Genomic DNA, 24,287 nt, shown 5'->3' on the forward strand with positions numbered 1-24,287 from the left:
GGAGCGACAGAAATTACCTTCAACAGCTTTGGCTAGCGACCAAAAGGCTCGACTCCCGGAGGGGTAACCAAGTAATCGCTCGCCAATTCTGCCAACGTGCCTAGACTTCGCCTTGGCCATATGCTTCTTTGCTGATCGGGAGGTAGCGTTAAGGGCGGTTCGTAGCTCGGAGGTCTTCGGATCCTTGCATGCGTGCGCTGACGCCCAGGCTTGGTAGGCCTCTTGCTTATGACGTGATGCCTTAGCGCAAGACCCATCAAACCAGGGCTGACTCCGTCCACCGACGGACACGACAGAGTTTGGAATGAAGCATTCCATACCCTGCCGTATTACGTCGGCTACAGAGTCAGCGCACGTGCTAGGATCACCCGAGACGAAGCACAGCTGCCTCCACGGGTACGAGGCCAGGAATTCCCGGAACGCGTCCCAATCTGCTGACCTGTAGTGCCAAACTTGTCGCTTCCCCGGAGGTCGAGCCCCCGTGGGACGCGACAAGGGCACAGAAGAACTTACCAAGCAATGGTCAGAAGATCCAAGGGGAGCCTTGACCATCACTTGGTAGTCCTCGGGACGGTTGGTCAGCAGAAGATCTAGCAAAGACGCAGTATGGGTCTCTATATCAGGTACCCTAGTATGACCGGGTACGACCTGGGAGAGCCCATATGCCAAGGAGAACTCATACGCAGTTCTTCCGGCAAAGTCAGTGGTTCGGGAGCCCAGCCACTCAATGTGGTGGCCATTAAAGTCACCCAGAATCACCAACTCCGCCGAAGGACACTGCTGCAGCATTCTGTCAGTCGCCCACTGGACGTGCTCGAATAATCGAGTTGTCTCTTCATCTCCGCTATAGGACCTATATAGGCACACGTAGACGCGGGTTTGCCCCCCAATATCTACGCGCACCCACAACAGAGATAGGTCCTTGTCTTCAAGGCAGCTGAGACGGCGGCAGCAGATATCGCCCCGAACATACACACATACCCCGGCTCGACGCCTAAAGGCATGTTCTAAACTATAGCCGGGTAATCTAAATACGAGGTATCGCCCGAGGGCGATATCTGCGTCTCCGTCAAAAAGAGGAAAGCCGGCTTTGCCGTCTCAAGGTGGTGATGGACGGCATCCAGATTGGAATGGAGCCCCCTGATGTTGCACATGTCCACAGTAAGTGTGGAGGAGGTCGCCGCTGTGCATAACTTTTTCCTTTTTAGCTGCCGTTTCATGGTGGTTTTTGAAGAGCGTAGGAATTAGAAAGGATTTGCGGTGCTCCGTCGCCGCCTCACGGGACAAAGTGCGGGTCTCGTAGCGGCGTGTTCACAGAGGTAATGTGGGATGCTGGCGCGGGGGACGGAAGGGCCCCCGGTCCCCCCCGTGCACGACTACCCGGCTCCACTCCGGTCTCTTACTCCGGCAGGGTAATCGTGCCACGGGATTTTTCGCCGGTTGGCGGGACAGCCTCCCGGGCCAGAGGTTGACGGTGTTACCCGGGTTCGGGTCCCCAACTAACCGGCGGGCGGCCAGCGGACAACCGTTTCACCGGGTCTCCCTGGCCCCCGCGCCAATACACCACGCCCCCAGGAGCAACGACGCTTAAAGAGACCTACCGGACCCGAGAGGTACGCCGTCGGAAGCACCACAAGAGGATGGGAAGGGGGGATAAAGGGATGAACTGGCTCCCAGGCGCACTACCGAAACACGAAGAGTCGTTATTAGCGGTAGACTCCGGCCTGAGGGTGGTAGCTAGCCAGGCAGATCCCACGAAGAGACCTTACCACCAAGCGGGACACCTTTGGGAATTACGCCAGGCGGTGTCAGACCCAGCTACCAGTGGGACCGTCGCAGTAAGATGTTAAATGCCCGAGTAGACGCTGCTGCCCATCTACCCGGTAGATGCCCTTAGTCGGCTTCTACGACACCCACGGGCAGGCATGGGGTGGTCTATTCGCCGCCGGAGCCACACGGCACAAATAATCTGAATAAATAACTAAATTATATCGTCAACCCATTAGATGCTACACAAGGGTCTCCTCCCAGAGTGAAAGGGTTTTACGCCTAGTCAACTGCGTCGGTCATGTGCAAATTGGTAGACTTCACAAACCTCTGAGACCATTTTCCTTTTGAAGAACTCTCAGGTTTGTAGGTTTCCTTACGATGTTGCTTTTTCCTTCACGATTAAAGCAAACAATAACGTATAAGTAATATCAAACACGCACGCGCAGCAGTGATAAGCAGGTAATAATTAAAGATCATTTGCTTTAACGTGAGGGAAAGCCTGTATATCTGATAGAACTAAAAAAAGATCACAAGGGTATGTGAAGTCTACCCATTCGCTTTTGGCCAGCGCGGTGGCCTATGGCCTAATTCTATTCTTATTCTTAGAAGAAACCCGTACCCAGCAGTGGGGCACTAATGGACTGTTAATTCATCATCAACCCATGACTGTCCCACTGCTGGGCACGGGTCTGCTCTCAGGGTGAGAAGGATTAGGCCATATTCTCCGCGTTGGTGAAGTGCGAATTGGCAGACTTCACATATTTTTTTTTTTTTTAAGATTTCTCCTTCAACGTTTAAACAAGTGACAATTGATTTGTAATCTAAGGGTTGTTATTACTTACCAGGATATCAGCAATGCCGTAGAAGCTGAAGTTGGTGTTAGGGTCGACATCGAAGGTGTACTTGATGTCGTAGTGCAGTGGGGCGATGTCGCCGGGTAGCAGGTACTCCGCTGACAGCTGGCTCACCAGCGCCAGCGACCACAGTGACCACCACCACTGCATGGTATCTGGAAAGAAGAATGATTCGTGAACACTTTCTTGGAATTGGTGGAAATGTGTTATCACATCTTTCTAAGTTATTCCCGGAGCGCTATGACACGGGGCTTTTTATAATATAGGATTAGCAGACTAGCATGCAGTACACGTGATGGTAAATGTCTACTGCCGCCCATCTGTAATGAACCCCAGATAGGATTAGATTACAATTCGAGGTCGGCCACAGAAGCTGCTATCTCTGAGGACTAAGCTAGAACGCCTCGGAAAAGTATGTCTCCCTTACCACACCTTTCAAACCAGAACAGAAGCGCTTAACTCTGCTGTTGTTATGCAGAAATAGATGTAGCGATGGTGCCGCCGGAGTCGAACCACTATGGGTAAAGTACCCATATCTGTGTCAACGAAACTATAAAAAAATTAGAAAATATCGTCGATTGTTTACTTCAAAGCATTATTGGGTTTAAGATGTCTATGAGTCAATGTAAGAATTTTATTACATAGTTCTTATGAGAGATGCGCCGAATAGGTTTCACCGAATAACCGAATACCGAATAATATTCGGTTTAACGTTTACCGAACTGAATATTCGGCCGAATTATTCGATTAACCATTTCTTTATTATCAGTTTGTCAATTATGTGTTGACTATACTAACTATTACTCACTATAGATTAAGTAATAAATGTGTTGACTTGAGGTATCAAAGTAAATGTTAATTTAAAGTTTAATCGCTTTATTTTATTAGCTTTATTCAACACATTCTTCATAGGATTTGAGTTTGACTTGTAATATAACGTAAATCTTACATAAGAAGTATTGTGTTTTAGTCCAGTACCAAGTCGTGTACACAAGAAAACAGAAATAATCGAACCGAATATATTCGGCACCAAAACCGAATAATTCGGACGAATACAAATAGCAAAAAAGATGCCGAATACGCCGAATACCGAATACCAAACGAGTATTCGGCGCATCTCTAGTTCTTATACCCTATTGTAATATTCATCATGTAGATAACGACATAGTTTCCAATAATCAATAACACTACAAATAATTACTACATATATAAGTAAATACATAAATAATTATTGAAATTGCCCCGCATACGGTTATGGCATATATTCGCATAATTGCCAGCATGTGTACTGCATATTAACACATTTATGCTTCACTTGTACAAGGTAACTTAGATAAATGGTAGGTATTTAGGAGATCATAAATTAGTGCATACTCATTACTATAATTATGACCTGAATGCTACAAATATGTGAAGTAGCTACGGAGACGAGACATCATTTGGGTAATGCTCTTTTTAAACGCTAAATACAAGTACATAATTGATTTTATATAGGAATATCAGTTTTTTTAACTGTATGTCACGGGATACCTTTATTTTTTTGTTGACGAGGGGGAAACCTTTAAAAGGTACCCGACGCCATGGGAGTGACGCCGGGTTATGTGGGATTTTTACCGCACTAAAACCCCCCCGGTGGCCGTCCTCAGCGTTTGGTGGAGAACTCCGGGATCTCCAACGTAACACAAACGTGATGCCCTTCTATCGGGCTCTGCCCTGGGGGGAGCAATTTACGCTCCTCTCACATCCCCTGGTGATTACAGCGATATGAGACCACACAAACCGCTGTCCTTCCCGGGGTCACTTGCTGGACGGTTTGAGCTCCCACTCTTGCCGCCTGCAACTCCGGAAGCCCCTTTTAGTCGCCTCTTACGACAGGCAGGGGATCCCGTAGCCCTATTCTGGTCCCGGTACTATAGGGACAAAGGGATACCTATCTCTGCAAAATCTAAAGTGAAATTTCATAAATATCGGGAAGAATTTGAGCCGTGGTTACCATGTCCATTTGCGATTTTAAGACGCCCTAATCAATCAGATGTTGAAGTCGGTATCACAGAAAATTAGGTGTTTAAATCTTATTTCAAACAATTTTTTAACACGTTTCAATCAAATTTTTAACACGTTGAGGTTAGAACCAGAAGGAACCATCGGCGCCCCATATATGTAAAAGCATTGCGAAGCTCTGCGATTGAAGGCTGTAGTACGACCAATGAGTAGGACAGTTACATTTGCACGAGACGTTCTAGCTAAATCCGACCTAGATCCAGTCAAAGCTAAATTCAGTCAAAGGGATTGCTAAATGTTCAATGGGATTTCAACCCTTTGAATGTCCATCTGTGGCATTGATCTCCTGCAATCAGGTGGACTGTGTGTTCGTTTGATAAACCTATTTCATAAAGAAATCAACTTAAAGCAGGAATAGATTGAGGCATTATTTATTTCATTAACATATGTGAATAATTTTCAATTTTATGTAGGCAAGATATTAGGTATTTTGTCCCTGTAGTCTCAGGACCAGACTAGGTTTACGGCAGGGCATCTGTCTGTCGTAAGAGGCGACTAAAAGGCTACAGGAGTTGCAGGCGCCAAGAGTGAGAGCTCAAACCGTCCAGGAAGCGACCCCGGGAAGGACAGCTGTTTGTGTGGACGCATATCGCTGTAATCACCAGAAGATGTGAGCCCGATAGAAGGGCATCGCGTTAGAAAGACTCCGGCTGTGTTCCGTTGAGATCCCGGAGTTCTTCACCAAACGCCGAGGACGGCCACCGGGGGAGTTTTACTGCGGTTAAAGTATCACATAACCTGGCGTCACTCTCGCGGCCTCGGGTACCATAATTTTAATCAAAATATGATTCCAAAAAAATTTGCAACACAAGAGGAAAAGACGACAAAAAACCTGTCTCAATATATTTTATCTATTTCTATAAATCATAGTCTTCGATGCATACTTAGCATGAACCTGTTATGCAAATACTAACATTTAAGTGCGCTAAATGACGTAACAAGGAAAACTAGCGTATACATGACGTGAAATCTAGATCAAGTGCATTAGGCTGACTGCACCAGATGCGGGTAAACGACAGTGGCGCCAGGATAAGTATTTGCGGATGACTTGAGCATAAGCTTTTATGAGCATGACATTTTAATGTTAAAATAAAGATAAATATATCTCCTTCTTTTATAATATATACGTAACATGAGCATGCAGTCCACCTAATGGAAAGTGATTACTGCCGTCCTAGGACATCTGTAATCAATCACAGATAATATACGAGTCCTACTTGAGGTCGGGCACAGGTGCGTTTCTACTCCTGACGACTAAGATAGGGAGGGGGCATTCACACCATTCCACTAAAACACTGAAACTACTTCAAGTTAGATATAGGTGTAAGTACCTCTCCCGATAGAGCCACATTTGTTCTACCACCTAGAACTACTGCTACCTAACCGCTTAAAGCGACAATCTTGACGACCCGCGTAGCGGAGCGGTCACCAAACCAGTCTGACGCGCAAAGTGTTCCTGGTTCGATCTCGAGCCAGACAGATATATCTATATGATTAATTCAGATATCTGTTCTTAGTCAGGATGTATGCGTATTTATCTTTTTTGTGTTCGTACCACCCACAATTATCGAATTATGGAACCCATGAAATTCTTATGAGTGTAAAAAGCCCTAGAAAGCGTTTTTAAGTTTTGCAACATAACAGCTATAATGTCAAACGCACCATGCTACTATGCACGAACAATAGTCAGTGAAGGTAGAGAAGCTCCGTGACCTCTCAGTGTGTAGTTAGCCTAAACAGCCACACACCGCCGGTGCCCTACTGGACTGGCCTGGCACGTTTTTTCTAATAATAAAGCATTATTACCTGGGTCACTGGAGCTTGGCCTTCGTAATCGTTTCTCTATCGAATTGAGATCTGTTTTTATCCCTACTAATACTATTAGGCTATGAATTATCAAAAATACATTCTACCTAAACATCGTTATCAGTGATCTAAATATATATAACTCAAAGGTGACTGACTCAAATAGTGATCTATCAGCCCTCAGCCAAAACCACTGGACGGATCGGGCTTAAATTTTGCCATGCAGGTAGATGTTATGACGTAGGCATCCGCTAAGAAAAGATTTTGATCAATTCTGCCCTCAAGGGGATAAAATAGGGGATGAAAATATTACTTCGTAACGCGAGCGAAGCCGCGGGCAAAAGCTCGTTTAGTATAAGTTTAAGTAAACTAAGCTGTGAGGTACCTAAATTCGGCTTCATAGTCGAGGGGTACAAGATTTGAATCCCAAGCAAAAATCTTTGATTGTTAAAAGTTATGGGTGTATTAAAAATAAATTAGAATTTGCTATAACAGCGAAGGAAACCTTGATAAGGAAACTTCACAAGCCTGAGATCTCTCTAAAAAAAATATGGGTGTTTAGGGTTCAGTACCCAAAGGGTAAAAACGGAACCGTATTACTAAGACTCCGTTCTGTCCATGTGTCACAGGGCTCTATCTCCTAAACCGTAATAGATACGAGTAGATACTTGAAATTTAACGCTTTTCGCTTTATCTATTAAACCGTAATAGGTAAACGGTCCATTTTTTAATGCACGTACTTAAATGGTACAATACCCCGACTTACGCTACCCCGACTTACGCGAATTCGGAGTTACGCGATTTTCAAATCTCGTCGATTCTCCTATGGTTTGAGTGTCCCGCAATTCCCGATTATAAAAAATAAGCTTACTAACCCTACAATTATTCATGTAAACATTTGTATTTGTTGCGCGAAGTCAACACATTCGAAACATACCATACGATGTTATGTACCTACATGCATACACCGACTTACGCGAATTCGACTCAGTTATCACCGAACGTGTAAGTCCGAGGTATTACTATATTTATTTATTTATTTATTCATGATCACCAACATAATGTACACCAAATAAAAGCAACAATCATAAATACAGAGAAAAGAGGTAAGTGTCATTACAATTATAGGTGAAGACAGCATGCAAATACAGAAAGCGAGTAACATAGCTGTAGAAGCAGTATTATCATAATTACGCTATTAAAAATCTAATATCACGAATTAAAATATAATTAATTATTAATATCAACACAATATACCACCAATATGAAAAGAGAAGCAAAAGAAAAAACAAATCTAAAATTGGTGGTACGGAACCCTCCAGGTGTTTTAAACTTGCACTTGGCCAATTATTTTTTATATAGCTGGAAAAGACTAATTTAATATGAACATAAAACGCACTTAAACAGCGTAAACGATATCAGTAAGAAAGATTAAGTGATTCAATCAGACGTGTAACGAAATCCATGAATATTTGATCAATTCTTTACTTAATTGATTTTTTTTATTTCAACGCTATTCTGATTACTTAATAAACAAAATCGGTCAAGTACGAGCCGGATCCGCTCACAAAGGGTTTTATGCGTGCAATATTTAACGATATATTTAATCTCAAATTAATTCCAAAAGTAAGTAGTATGTAGAGAATTATTAAAAAAGTATTTATTTAAAAATATTGTGGCGGCCTCCCGCTACTTATCAAGAGATAGCGCTTCTGAATCACGCTATCGAAGTTTTCTCAAAATCTTGCATAAATACAAGCTCCGAACTGAGACAGTGAGACTGTCGGAACATATCCCTAGGCATCATAGGAATCACCTAGCTCTGCGGTAGATCTCCCTTTGCCAAAGTGTCACCCCAACGTGATTTAAATTTTGAACACACAGCCTTCTTCTGATCTTTTCGAGTGTGGTATAAGCCCTTCTGGGTCGAGTCCGGCGGCACCACCGCCACACCTATTTCTACCTCATAACAGTAGTGTTCAAGTCTGCTGTGTTCTGGGTTAAAGGGTGTGGTAAGGGGGACGTACTTTTCCGAGTCGTTCCAGCTTAGTCCTTTGGGGTAGCGGCGCATCTGTGGCCGATATTAGGTAGGAATATCTAATCATATCTGGAGTTGATTACTGATGTCCATGGGCGGCAGTAGCCACTTACCATCAGGTAGATAGCCTGTACGTCTGCTACTTCTATGTTATAAAAATCTGAATTAGGCAGTTGGATTTTTGTTTTATTGTAAACTCGAAATTTATTAACTTATAACCATCTTATTTTTTTTTGTCTCTCTCTATTATAGTATCTCATTTGTGTTGCAATTATCCGAATAAATGTTTCTTTCTTTCTTTCTTTCTTTCATCAGCTATTTAAACGCAGGACACAATGCTTATTATAATAATAGCTATTCACACAAATAACAGGTGTAATGTGTCTACTTAAATGCAATTTTACTTGTGGAATTACACAAAGAACGATTACATACGATTATTTCTTACATTTTCAATGCCATCATAAATAGTTATAGTCAAAGGTTTCGTAATCATTTCCAATGTTAAACTGTTTATTTTTAGCCATTAAGCTTCTAGCGGTTAGCCGCAGCGGTCGGAGTACCCGTGATTTTTTTTGCATATAGTAGCCAACGAACATGGAGTCCACCTCATGGTAAGTGACTACTACGACCCATGAACATCTGTAATCAACCCCAGATAAGATAAAGAGTCCTACCTGAGGTAGACCACAGATGCGTTGCAACCACTGAGGACTAAGCTGGAACGACTCGGATAAGTATGTCTGTCTAACGGGCCTTACCCCCCTTCAAATCGGAACATAGCAGCGCATAACACGGCTGTTTTTAGGCAGAAATAGGTCTGAGTAACGAGGAATAACAAACTATTCTTACCACTCAAATAATCTTGCAATATATAACCTTGATTTTACTTTGTTCATGTTTTTTCGGCAATAAATATGCAATTATAAATAACAACTTTTAATCAGGTTGGTTGTCTGTCAAAGTCAATATCAGAAATATACATAGATTATATAAATGATTTTAATATGTATTAAATATAAAACGAAATAAATAAAATACGGTTAAAGCTAAACTAAATATTAATTTATGTAAATATATCAGAAAAATGAAAATATTAATTATGTTAATAATAAGCATACTTTTTAGGGTTCTAAAGGGTTAAAATGGGACCCTATTTCTAAGGCTTCGCTGTCTGTCCATGTCATACATCGTCGTGAACTCATTACTACTCGTATCCCACTGCTAAGCTTTTCCTCTTAACGTAAGAGGGGTTAGGCCATAGTCCATTGCGCTGGCCAAGTGCGTATTTATAAAATCACATACCTTTGTGAACGTTTTTTTAAGATTTCTGAGGTTCCTCGCGATGTTGTCCTTTGCCGTTTAAGGATCGTCGAATTACTTTCAAAAATCAGAGTTGCGTGCCTAGGATTTGAAACTAGGACCATTCGATCAAGAGGCCGTGTTACCACTTGGCTATCACTGCTTTGTAGTGGAATAGCATCCGTTCTAATATATAATTGAAATAAACGCTTGTTTTTTTAAAGACAAGTTTTTCCTTAAAAAACCTCGGTGACTAGCAGTATGTTATTAGAAGTCACATGACCGTTTTACCTAGAAGATAAAATCAATTTTCCTAAGTAGGTTAACTCGATCATTGACACATTTAGCACTATGTAAAGAAAATTGTTTAGGAATGAGAAATAAACTTGCTGGCTAATGTTGAGGAAAGTGTCATTACACAAGTTTCTTGTTATATCTTATTATATCTTAATGATTATGTTTTATCCGCCCCTAGGAGGTCATATTTAATTATATGTCTAGACATAGCAAAGCGTAATATTATCTTCTCGTCATAAAATGTTTGAAAATTTCAAATGTCTATTACGGTTCAGGAGATAAGAGCCCTGGGGGGTTACCACCATCTCTTAAGACAACATTATGTTAATCATACATTAAAATTTCGTACCACGATCTCGTTAAAGTAAGATTGTTTTTATAACATTAAAATAAGCAGTTTTGTATTATGTCGGTCGAAAGTATTCATTTTTTTTTGCAGGAAATTTAACTTTTTAAACAAAATATGACTATTTCAGTTGGTTTTATGCTATGGATAAGCCAAAAATGAATAAGCGCTTTAGTTTTTTCAACTGCGTATGACGGAATATTTTACGGAATGTTTTAAGGAGGTCGTGGTACGAAACAAAATAATGTTGATGCAATAATGAAATAAAACTTTCCTGAACTATCATGGTGGTAGGCCCCCTGTGACTGACGGACAGACAGACAGTGGACGCTTAGTTTGAGGGTTCTGTTTTTACTCTTTAGGTACGGAACCCTAAAAACAAAGACAAAATGATTTTATTAACTAACTTCGAAAGAAGGTTCTCTATTCGGTTGTACGTATTTTAATGACGACACATAAATATAATTAAACCTTTAACACCCTACTGATTGCATCGGGGGTTCAACTATTAAATTACATAACACATTTTATCTCTAGTTTTGTACTTATTCATAACTTTATTACAGAATCATTATTAAAAAGTGGTCCGATGCAAGGACGTCTTTGTAGCACATTCTGTTGTATAGCACTTTCAATTATGCTGTTTTTGAGTGCAGAGTCAAATTCATTAACGGATAGTTTGAGACAAGAATCATTTTTTTCTATTTGCATCAAAGAAAACTTATGTTTAATAGTTTACTAGAAAAATAATAAACCAACGTTGATTGAACTAAATATTTATCAGTACTCAACGAATTGTAATTTCGCTGAGACCCTTGACCGTTTTAAATCGTATTAAATAATTTCGAGGGTCAAGTCCGCATTCTGCTGACGTAAGTAAGATGTAGTTAGTAGTATTACATGTTTCAATAAGAATTGTTATCCTAAGTGACATCACTCTCTCGTACGTGTACGAGAAATACACATACCTACGTATTTATTTTATAATAGGATTTGTCATGGCGTGTGCCATCTTTATATATATATTTCTTATGTGCGCGTGTATGTCACTGAACTCCTCCTAAACGACTGGACTGATTTTGATGAAACGGACGGGCGAAGCCGCGGACACCACTAGTTATATATATATTTTTTTATTTTATTGAAAATATAATAAAATCTTAAAGTTTATATTAAAACTGGTTCATGAAATATAAAATTTTTTTGATTTTATGTATAAAGATTTTAGATTACATTTTTATTAAACCAAATTATTTTATCGTACATGCTCACAACAATAAATTAGATACAGTAGCCAATTAAACTTTACACTTCTCGTACTATCCGAGAAAAATATTGTTTTTAATTATCGCTAAGTATATTTTTATTTATAAATTGTCCGCTAAAATTGCCGCGGATACGACGTGTCTTATCCGCAATCTCTATCAAATTCCACCCTGTTCCAATGTTTTGCCTCGACGTTCGACAATTTCTGCCTACTAGAAATTATGAAACCTTGGTTCAACAAAAATCGTATAGCTTTATTGACGAATATCTAAATATATATAACTCAAAGGTGATGTGTGATCATGTGTGATCTATCAACGCACAGCCCAAACCACTGGACGGATCGGGCTGAAATTTGGCATGTAGGTAGATGTTATGACGTAGGCATCTGCTAAGAAAGGATTTTGAACAATTCTACCCCCAAGGGGATAAAATAAGGGATGAAAATATTACTTCGTAACGCGAGCGAAGCCGCGGGCAAAAGCTCGTTGATAATAAGATGCTATCATCCAAGCGTTTAAAAACCCATCGAATGCGCGCGCAGCGAATAATACTCATAACCCCTACTACTTCTAATGAATTCAAAAAAGGAAGAGGTAGTATTTTCGGCAGTATATTTCAATACAGCCACGCGAGCACCCGCCAGTTTTAACGGGTCTTATAAATTATTACGTCCCCCGTGGAGAAGCGATTACCTGACACGCAAAGGGTTCTGGGTTCAATCCTTAACCAACGAGATATATAGATACGTGTTTTATATTAGACGGTATATTCAGATAAAATTGTTAAATACTAAAAATTGTACAGGTTGGCGCAAAATTAATCACTCTATTCTGTTTTTAAATAACTTTTGACCTAAATAAAAAAGTCATTTTGAGTAATAGAAATCGTGACCAGGACCTGTAGTTTTTTTTTGCTAATTAGAAAATATGATATCTGTCAAGTGTCTTCCACCAACGTTGTGGAAGACACTTGACAGATATCATATTTTCGAATAGGCAAAAAAGGTTACAGGTCCTGGTAAAGTGCTCTATTAGTCAAAATCACTTTTTTTATTCAGTACAAAAGTTATTCAAAAACAAAATAGGGTGATTAATTTTGCGCCACCCTATATATTAAATCTGATTAAAATTTTTCCATAATGGTGTTAAGGGAGTTTAGGCCTCCAAAATGGTAATTGACTATAATTACAAACAGACGTCGATTTTATGCATTTTTACATATTTATATATCTCCATATAGGTATGAGTCAGGACAGAGGTATGAATACATACATAGTTACATAAAGTACTTGGCGAGTAAAACCGAGTGTTAGTCATTCACAGAGGTTGACAAACACGTCTGAAATATACAGTCGTCGAGGTCAGAGAAGGGACTGCGTTTTTAGACGCGCGACCAAACATTCTTAACGAAATGGACATCGATTTTTGAGATTATTCAGATAAGCCGTACGATGTTCCTCCCACACGTTTCATAAGACTTCAATCAATATATGTCTCGGGTAAAAACCCTACGACAAAAGGGCCAAAGTTTTCGCCGAAGCCGAAAGTTTAGGCCAACATTGAACGAACTGCTGCGAATGCTGAAGAACATAGCGCAATTTTTTTAATTATGTGATATAGGAGTAATAGATTATATTCCTACCCGATGTCGGCCACAGATGCGCTGCTAACCTGAGGACTAAGCTGGACCGCCTCGGAAAAGTATATCTCCCTTACTACACCCTTCAAACCAGAACACAGCAGCGTTTAACACTGCTATTATTAGGTAGAAATAGGTATGCAGGGGGTGCTGCCGTAGTCAAACCACAAAGGATTCTACCACCTTCATCCATATTTATTAATGTTATGATTTTGGTATTCTGAGCCTAGTTAAGATGATGAATTCATGAATATTCTGTTAATATTTGCTATGAAACGTACTAAAAGGTTATCTTCATGTTAGTTTAGTAATTATAGACACTTCCTCAATTTCGACATTAAGGTGCGAATATGTAACCAATATATTAGAACCCCATAACCATTTATTTTATGAGTTATTGGCCAAAAAATAAAGTGGGAACAAATATTTAACTGTGCGTGTTTATTGTACATTAAAGATGAATAAATTAGCATTATGAATAGTTCTCTTACAAACATTTCGATTCAAGTCCTGTTTTGGGGGTTCAGTGATCTTTGGATGAGCACTCAGTAATAAAATATAACTATTAAGATAGAATAGATAAACAATTTTAATAATAAATTAAATTGTGATTTAGGGGTTCAGTGAACTTTAAATATTTTTGATATTTATTTACCATATATTATATAATTTACAAATTTACAAACAAAATGTTTAACCTTATATAAATACAAATAGTATATAATTAACATTAAAGAGACTTAAATAACAAATCTCTCTACACTAATAAAAGTATATATTATACAAATATTAATAAGAAATACAAAAATATAAAATACCGATACTATTTAAATTAGAGAACATTTTTTTTAAGTTATAGGGGACGCAGCTATTCCCTGTTTCTTCCCCATCCCCCCTTGCCTCCAATATGCACAAGATCTATAGTTTCGGAAGTTGTTTTAGACTTTTCCTACCATCGATGACTTACGGATATCTTTTTCAGTCGACTTTACGAAAAAAGATTAAGATTTAAGTACAACAACACTGATTGAATATAGAAATGGGTGGCTGTGATTTTAAACCACGAAGAATTCCTTCACCTTCACACAACCTACAGTTTTGTTATATAACTTTTATTATAATTAAGTTGATCAGTTCTTAATATTATTAAATTAATTTTATAACAAGCCTTACATAATATGTTACGTCGATTCCTTATTGACCAGTTCACGAGAATTGGCCGTTCATTCAATGTTACATGTTCACATTTTTTAATTTCCTTCCCGTGCTGACATTAACGAAATCTAGATTATTTTATGTATGACAATGCGTATAAGGAAATAAAGTTGAACTGTCCGTCTGTGACTTAAAGTTAAAATTGTCTTTTTTTTACAAGTCCATAAAACTTTTTTATTTTCTTCACACCACTTAACTACAATTAATGTAACTATATTTAATCATTTTATTTTATTTCATTTATAGGTATAGTAGATAAAGGATATAGAGAAAATAGATGGATATAGATAAAGGATATAGTATAAAGGAAACCGTAAGATATGAAATCGTACTTTCAGCAATTTTATTACTCTACACCTACCTTAGATAATGGTTTATCTAAGCTATATACTAATAGTTCTAAAATGTTTTTAATGGTGTAGTGATAGCCTAGTGGTTAACAAACTCGGCCTCTCGATCGAGGGGTCCGAGGTTCAAATCCCAGGCACGCACCTCTAAGTTTTCGAAGTTATGTGCGTATTAGAAATTAATTATCACTTGCTAAACGGTGAAGGAAAACATCGTGAGGAAACCTGCATACCTGAGAGATTTATAAAAAAAAAAAAAATCTCAAAGGTATGTGAAGTCTACCAATACGCAATTGGCCAGCGCGGTGGACTATGGCCTAATCCTTCTCATTCTGAGAGGAGACCCGTGCCCAGCAGTGGGACAGTAATGGGTTGATGATGATGATGATGAATGGTGTAGTAGGTACCTAAAGGGTAAACACTTAGGTATAAAAGACATTTCGAGTTAGTCCTCAGGTGTAGCAAGTATCTATTGTCGACCTCAAGTACGATTATTAATATGACCAGTGACCACAATTACTAATGACCATAAGAGGCAGTGACCATGTATCAGATTGACTTCATGCTCATTTGCTAGTTATAATAGCTACCCATACTTATAATAAAAAATGCTGACAGTTAGCACTTATAAGGTATAAGGAGCGTATGTTAAGTACCTGAACAAGTAATTCAAATGATTCCTAAGTTACTTCTCAAGTTAGACAACCGTGGTAGTTACAAAAAGAGAAAGTTCGGTTGTCAGACCTAACTGCACAGTCTATTGCACTCGTTACTCGCTCAGTTACGTAAATATAATAAATATTATGATTTAAGACAGCTTCTGCATTTAATAAAAATTTAAAACTAACGACGTAAAGCATAGCCGTCAGTAGCCGAAGCGGTTATCAGGGAGAACTTATAAGAGTTCGTCGTCCCATTACTGTCCCAATGCTGGGCATAGGTCTCCTTTGAGGGTGAGAGGGCTTATAGTCTACCACACTGGTCAAGTGTGCATTGGTAGACTTCACACAACGAGAATTCTCAGGCATGTAGGTTTACTCGCAATTATTGCAAGTGATTATTAAATTTAAATACGCAACTTAAAAACATCTAAGGCATGCTTGGATTCGAACCTCGGACCATTCGATTGAGAGACCGAATTTCAACAACTATCCCCATCCTCCCCTAAAAGGGAAATCCCCTAATAATCACTTAAAGTAAAGTAGATCAATATATGAAATGTTTATGTAATTTGTAATAAAATAAAACTAATAAGTAAAACGGATAAACCGACTTCGATAAATGTTAAGATTACAGACTAAAAGTAGTAAATACAGCAGACTCTTGAAATTATGTAGAAGACAAAAATACTACTATAAATATTAGTTGAACTATTATAAATATTAGTTTCCTACTATTATAAATATTAGTTGAATAGTTTCACTTTTAAAGTCGGTGCTTTTAAAGGTATTTTTAAAAATATGGTACGTAAGAGGTCACTTCATCACAAGGTAAACTGTGTTGTAGAACTATTTCAAAGTAGAAATAAAATAAAAGCTTGTTTCTTACTTATAAAAACTTAAACAGCTCTTTTGTTGTCACATTTTTAGATTCTAATTAAACATGTTTATACAATATTATTTTAGAATGAGTTTCAGATTATTGTTACAAATAGTGCCAAAAATATAATTTTGATACACTTACTCGAAAAAATATTTTTTTGTGTGAATCGATACAGCTATTTCAAAAATTTGTCAAAAAACATATTTTCGAGTTCCTTAATCCAGGAACGCCTGTAAGCTTAAGTGTACCATGTTTTAAATAAACTAACATTTTTTTATTTATTTTTACATACTTCTAAGTAGACGGCTATTTTGGTAATTGAAATAGATGAGGTTATTCCTCTGAGTTTACACCAAATGTTTACAACGCGGATAGAAGGTACAGAAAATAACGCATTACAAATATTTTACTCTATTTTTGACCTACCCACGATTGCGCGAAAAGTTATGTTTCTATCAGAAAATTACCGAAAATCAAATCAATAGGACCGATGCTATTAGCCAATTATGATTAAGTAATGGATAGGCTTCGTCACGCAAATAAATCTATTTAAAAATCTTGCGTGATTGTGCCTTATGCCGTAAGTTGACACAAATCGGTAAGCCAACATTTATCGTAGTCTTACACGCATTCAAATCTTAATATTTGTGATAATATTTTAATCAAATAGAAGCTTTAATCGAAAAACAATTAGCGGACTAAACTATTAGCAACGGTTTACAACTGACATTACGACACAAAAAAATCAAATTTGAAAGTAAAAACGATCACTTTGTTTCCTACTTTTTGTATATTGATTCACAGTTATCGTAAATAAGAAATAGTAGACTTACCTAACAGCCTAGGACGTCGTTTGTCAACGGCGGTCAAGCGCCGACTGTAGAACGTACTTTATGTAATATCCGAAGCAAGCATTATAATTATTGGGAAAACTTTAAGACACACGACACGACGACTTTTACTTAAGCGCCAATAAGTTCACTTCTATAAGTAATTGTAGTATGTTTGCCTTTGCTTACGTCGTATTCACTTAAATCATGAGATCCTTTCGCTGTCAATTTCAACACGATCTGTCATATCTTTAAGTTTATTTAAAACTACCTTCGTATCTTTACAAAAACCTTCACAATTTCGATATTTTTTTATATAAGCAAATAGCATTGAGTATTAATATTTGAAATGACATACAATACAAATAAATTAAAGTAATTAATAAAATTGAGTTGATTATATTTGCAATCAACCCAAAAAAAAATTTGGAAGGCTATAACTATCAGACTTTATATTATAACTATCAGATGACCTGAATTGAATAGTTGTTTTTTTTTACTTCCACTTAATGAAAAATCAACGGTCACAATCATTATTTGTAATGGTCAGAGCTGCGTGACCATCTTAGGAAAGACTATGATACGTAAATGGTAAGTATGTATAACTTCTGCCATTAAGTATTAAGGACACTGGACAACAACATATTTATAATTTTCCCACCTTTTTATTGTTTAACCTAACGATTAGGCAGACGTGCTACCTGAACCTGATGGAAAGTAGTCAACGCTGCCTATCGACATTTGCTACATCAGAGGAGTTGCCAATGCATCGCAGGCTTTATATGAGAGCTCTTTTTGCACCTTTTTTGAAGAGCCCCATGTCATAGCGTTCTGGGAATACCTCAGGAAGAAGCTCATTCCATATCTTAAATCAATACAATATCTAAAAAGAACAAAATAAAATATACAATATCTAAAATCCAGATGTCGTGTCGTAGTCGTTTGTCTCGGTCGTAATCTATAAAAGTTCGTAACGGTCCATAATAGTTTCACTCAAGAGTACGTGGTGTGCCGTAGGTATTACGTGCTACCTATTCTTTTCGGACCCTGCTTACTAATAAGGTTCTATTCCGACCCTTAAGGTCAAGAGGTCAAGTTAAGGTCGTTATGAAAGTTTCGGAGGTCACTTATGATTAATTGGATCGAAAGCTAGAGTAGGCGAATGTATAGTAAAACTTGTGTGATAAGAAATAGTGATATGTTATTTTTATATATTCAGACATCGAAGGTCGTAGTGAAATTTACTTATTGTTTTTACTAAATAAAGTATTGCTTTATTATTTCCTGTATATTTAAATAACTTGGGAGAAAGTGTGGCCATTGCTTAAAAACAAAAAGCCGTTATTTCATCTTTCAGTATTTTTATTTCAGCTTGCCTGTCTTCTAGCTCTAACTTATAAGTATGAGTAGGTATCTAGGACTTCATTCAAAGAAACTTTTAACTAAAGTTTTTAAAACAAGAAGATACGTAGGTAGGTATACCTAAGTATCCATTGAACGATGCGGCTGCGCTGCTATCTTGGCTACACTACTATTAAATATAATATTTATAAATAGACCCCGGCTTATATATGTTTTAGGCGATCTACAAAACTAATGAATACAATCGGGCGTTCGGTGTGTCCTAGTAGATAATGCGGGCTTCCGTGCTTTTGATGAGACGTCAAACCATCGGTTATCATTGGAGAGCAGCCGTTAAACTTTTCCGGTAGTCATATAGACAGTTTGTAAACATCTCGGATATTATATAGGTTTGGTAAGTCTCGGTTTGAACATTAACCGATTTCTTCCGTCACCAATTGAAGCAGCGTGGTATTCCATATATTCCATATCTCTATAAAACTAACTAAAAGCGATGTCAATATATCGTGTGGTGAAATATATTCCATATAGCGTAGCGAAAAAATGCTAAGTCTATGATTCCATATCTCTTCCTCTGTTGTGGGGTGAAACTCGTGCCAAGATATGGAACATAAAATAGATTACAACCAACCTTTAACCCGAGTGGCTAATGGTAATTACCTAGTAGGTACTTGTGGTACTACTCTACGTTAGATAAATTAAGATGTAATGGGGACTTCCCACACTTAGTAAATTTACATATAGGTACAATTTAGCACCAAGATTCTTCCAACAGTGCGTTCTTTTCGTTTTGATACTCAAACATAGTGTCTTTCCAAAACACAAAATGATCAAATTGAGAGGTAACAAACCGTTGGCGTTTTGAAGGTGGTAGAACCCTTTGTGGTTAGACTCCGGCTGCAGCACCACCACACATATTTCTGCCTCATAACAGGAGTTTTAAACGCTGCCGGTTTGAAGGGTGTGGTAAGTGAGAAAATAATTATATAGAAGAAAGAGAAAAGTATGTACTTTTCCGAGGCGTTCCAGCTTAGTTCTCAGGGATAGCGGCGTATCTGTCGCCGACCTCAGGCACGAATATCTAATACCCACAATGCATTGGTGTAAGCTTGTACGCTGCCATTCGTCACGCACGTCAGAAGCCAGCATAATAAATAACATTTTCGCTAACTAGTCTTTGGTGAGTAATGCATTCGTGCAAATGTTACTCTTATTACATAACTTAACATTACGTCACCAAAGAACAAATCAAGATTGATAACCTTGCTTCAATAATGAATGCAACCCAAAATGGCGGCTTTGTAAAATTGTTTTTCCTAATATAGAAGTAGCAAACGACCATACAGTAGGTACATATGATCGTGACTTCTACCGCCTATCAACCCCAGGGGCTCTTGTGTCCAATTAATCAACAAGCTTAATAAATATAGTTAAAAAAAAACTAAAGTACACGCTTTTATAGAAATCAAACTAAAAAATATAAAATAAACTTTATGAAAAATAAATTTAATGAAAAATTGTATTAACAACAAAAAAAGATATATTTAATTGTAAAAAAAGCGTGGCGTGCTCACTCTCGATAGTTATAAATATTTTACTGACAGACATGAGCAGAAGGACCAACACTTTGATATTTTCAAAAGTACCCCACAAAGCGTCATAATTATTAGGATGTATGTTGATATCTTTCTACTGAAAAACGGAGTTACTCACTGACAAACATACAAGTGAAGCTAATATAAAGCGTGTAAAAATGACGGGATGGAGAAACTTGAACTCAATTCTGAACAGAGTCCACTGAACATGTCCTGTCCTAGATAAACGTCTCGAAAGCCCGGCGTCCATAGGAATGCCGTAGGGTTTTAGCTGGTAGCCTGGCATATCCTCTGCCCTTGCTATAGAGGAACCCATGCAGGAAACTCAAGTAGTTCACTTGAAGTTGGCCAGATAGTTCCTGCCTCTTAGAACTAAATTGGAATGCTTCGCAATAATCGTCTCTCCTTTATCACACCCTTCAAACCAGAACACAGCTGCGATTAACATTTCTCTTATAAGACAGAAATAGGTATTGCGGTGATGCCCTCGGAATCCGGAGTGAAATTCATGGATTCGTCCAGTTCTTTATTTTAAATATTTAATATACCTACTCTGTTCTTAAATAATTCGAAATTTTTTATTCTTTATATATAAAATATACACAAGAGGTTTTCAAAAATAAAACACCAAATAGATGCCATTGATTTATTAACAAAAATGATCAATTATTCAATATAATAATATTCTATACGTAATATCAACTCTAAATTATAAGTAATGAAAAAAGAAATTACATTAGCGGTTTATTACATAACGTAACGAACGAATTAAACCAAACCAAATCTAATTTTATTGGACGATCCGAAAATAATACTTTATAATTATTTTTAAAGGCCACGATTTTTTAGATTAAAAACAGCTAAGAGCCACAAAAAATGCCTTCATAACGTGCTACATCATTACTACCCCTATTGTAGGGGATGCGTTGCTACCCCTGCGGACTAAATTAGAACGCCTTACTATATATTTAAGACCAAAAAGGTTAACTTAGGGCGTGCGCTTAAACTAGCTCGTATGCACGCTCGCGTGTTAGTATAGCACTAATTGCCGCGCGGGTTTTTAAACGCAGCGTTCGATCGCGGCGGGAAACCGCTTGGAGGGTTGTTTCCGCATCGGCAGCGCCTCTCAAGCAATATATTGAAACTTACCAAAATGACAATATATGTTGTAAACAGACATGAATTACGTATAACGAGACGTAACCACGTAACGTAACGGATTAGTTACGTTCTACGATATTGTATGCTTGAAAAAACATAATTTAATCGTGTTTATTAAAGTTTGCTATAGTAAAAGACAATGCAGTCCGTCTGAGGGTAAGTTGTCACTGCCCTGAATATATGTGGTATTCTTCAATGCTTTATTTTAGGCTTTTTTGGTCTAAGCCACAATCCGATAAGCAAAATACAGCAGCGCTTAACACTGCTATTATATAGCACAAATATTGAAGTTGCAAATAAACCATTATGAATTTTAATATTTTTTACGATCTACGTTTTTTTCTGAATGGATCATTCTATTATTTTATTATTAATAATAATACGGGTGACATCAATAAAATCCGTGGTCTGTGGTTAAAACTAATTCTATGTTTACAACACATTGTATCTACGTGAAATCTTTGACACCTATTGTTTAAAGACAGTTATCAACTACACTATGAGCAAAATTATATGTTTGTGGTTCATTATCTTAGAAGGTAATCTATTGGAAAAGTGGCTAAAAACATTGACCTAGAAGCAAGTGGATGTTTGTTTATTATAAAAAGAAAAATTACATTCAATAATATTAGGTTACTTAGCAATTTTTAGGCAACGCTCGTTGCTAGTAAATATTGTTACGAAAAAAACTTTTCTTTTTAACTATATTTTATGAGTATAATATTTTATTTATATAAGAACGTACATTATTACCATCATAATTATGTGACAAAGAATCTTTCCATTCAAACATTTTTTTAAGAAAGATAATATAAAGCACGGTGCTATTTTTTTGGCTTGGCTGACACACTCCCGTGTATCTAGTTATTATAGTGATAAATAACAACTATATTTAACTATATTATTTTTAACTTAAACCGATGTCATTAGAACCGTTCCTAGCTCGGCCTACTGATATATGACGTCATTACATCCTATTTTTCGTTTTCCCAGTCGCCTTTCAAACAATACACTTTGGGTACGATACATCCATTTGTTAGTAGGTCAATGGATAAAATTACACTATTACATCAATATTAAAACTTATTAATAGTAAAACTTTATTTACACGTCACAAAAAATATTTTGTGAAAAAAATCCAAATCGATATCTCGATTTTAATTGCTTTACCCAATAGTTACAGTAATAGATAAAATATAATAGAATGTTTGTTTACTGTTCAATGAGATACAATAATATATTACTATTCTCATAATTTATTTATAAGACGAGGCCTGAGACATGATTTTTAATGATATGATCATAACATGAATAAAGTATGTGATCCAAAATGGCAACATTTATCTATGTTTCTCACTCACATTATGGAGAATGAGCGAGAGGCAAGTAGCGATATCGCCATTTTGGATTCCAATCTTAATTGGAACTATTTATACATATTTCTATACGATTTTTCGATAAATAATGTATTTATAAGGTGGTATCATTTGGCAGTTTTAAATTAACAATTTGATAGACAAAATATGGCTTCTGCATCGGTGGTGTGGTCTTGTCATGGTGTATTATACTATTATTAAAAACAAAACGATTTTTATACAAGCACATTTCGAAAAATAGTTCAAAAAGTTTTAGATATAATTTTTAAATTCAAATAGACTCCGCTTACTTTTTTTGTTTTAATTACTAATCCAAAAATCATTGAAATTTGTGGGAGATATTATATTAAAAACACTATTTTTCATTTAAACTAATGTGTATCTATGTTTATCATAAATGCATACTTCGAACCTTTAATTAAAATTCAAAAATCTAGCTGTTAGTAAGACTGGGTTCACACGGCGTAATACTGTACGTTTTTGTCTATTAAAATCTCTACAGACACTGAACGTGTCAGGCACGTGCCGTGACAGACATTTTGCCATAAAATATGTATTGACGTTACATCTATCGTAATACAGCCACACAGAGACAAACCGTTTCGTTTGAATTTGTAACGACTTGTGGAGGTTTAGCAAGCGTGTGGACACGGCATAAAAGGAGCTGCTAACATTTAAAACGTATGGAAAGTTGAGTCAACGATTTATTCGTTTTGCTTGACAAATACCGTGACTAGTCGTTAAAATATGATTGATATAAGTTTACAATAATAGGGGTGTGTGCAATCCAAATTTATTGGGAAATTTGTCCACAAAAACGCACATATTGTCGTATGAACCCAGCGCAAAGCTACGTTTAAAATAAAAGAAAACCAATACTTTAGTATTTATTTTAGTATTTATCTAACTTAAAAATGCAGTGCTATATATTTATTTGTACATAATATTTCGACGATCCTTTGGGTAAACTGTTTTCGTAGAATATATTACATTTCTTTTGTAAAATCTTACAAAACATATTTGCCGTGTTCTTTTAAAATAGTACGAAATTTCCAGAAAGTTGTTACCACAAAAATACTTACATTAAATTTTGATAACAAACCAAGTATTGCATAATTTTTGTAACTTAAATATTAAAAGTAACTTACACATTTTTGAAAACTTATCAAACGGAAATTCAAAATGTGAAAACACGAAAATTCCATTCAACCGACAAAAAAAACACAATATTTTCAAAAATAGTACCTTATTCTAACACTTAGGGAGATATTATTACGAATTGATTTTTTACAATATTGATTATATAGTAATGTACCTTAATTTTCTTATTGGTGTAACACACGAGCATGCAGTCCACCTGATGGTATGTGGCTACTGCCGCCCATGGACATCTGTAATCAACCTCAGATAGGATTATATTCCTACCTGAGATCGGTCACAGATGCGCCGCTACCCCTGAGGACTAAGGTGGAACGCTT

The 24,287-nt window shown here is 37.2% G+C and overlaps 1 protein-coding gene across 3 annotated transcripts in view; it reads right to left on the reverse strand.

Annotated features, from left to right (window-relative positions):
- LOC140745362 (aminopeptidase N) overlaps positions 1–17,476 on the reverse strand; it is a 42,068-nt gene extending 24,592 nt beyond the window's left edge. For 2 of the 3 annotated variants that reach the window (XM_073077181.1, XM_073077163.1), the window contains exons 1-2: positions 17,319–17,476; positions 2,613–2,779 (exon numbers count right to left, since the gene is read on the reverse strand). In XM_073077181.1, coding sequence (XP_072933282.1) covers positions 2,613–2,774 — 162 coding nt within the window. In that variant the 5' untranslated portion in view covers positions 2,775–2,779; positions 17,319–17,476. Of the gene's footprint in view, positions 1–2,612; positions 2,780–9,381; positions 9,495–17,318 lie in introns of those variants that run through there. The other variant, XM_073077171.1, reaches the window with a different exon arrangement.
- Positions 17,477–24,287: the final 6,811 nt, after the last annotated feature.

Source organism: Epargyreus clarus, unplaced genomic scaffold, assembly GCF_041222505.1.
Source record: "Epargyreus clarus isolate Ecla_fem2 unplaced genomic scaffold, WU_Ecla_fem_2.2 ptg000002l, whole genome shotgun sequence".
In the NCBI taxonomy this organism is placed as follows: domain Eukaryota; kingdom Metazoa; phylum Arthropoda; class Insecta; order Lepidoptera; family Hesperiidae; genus Epargyreus; species Epargyreus clarus.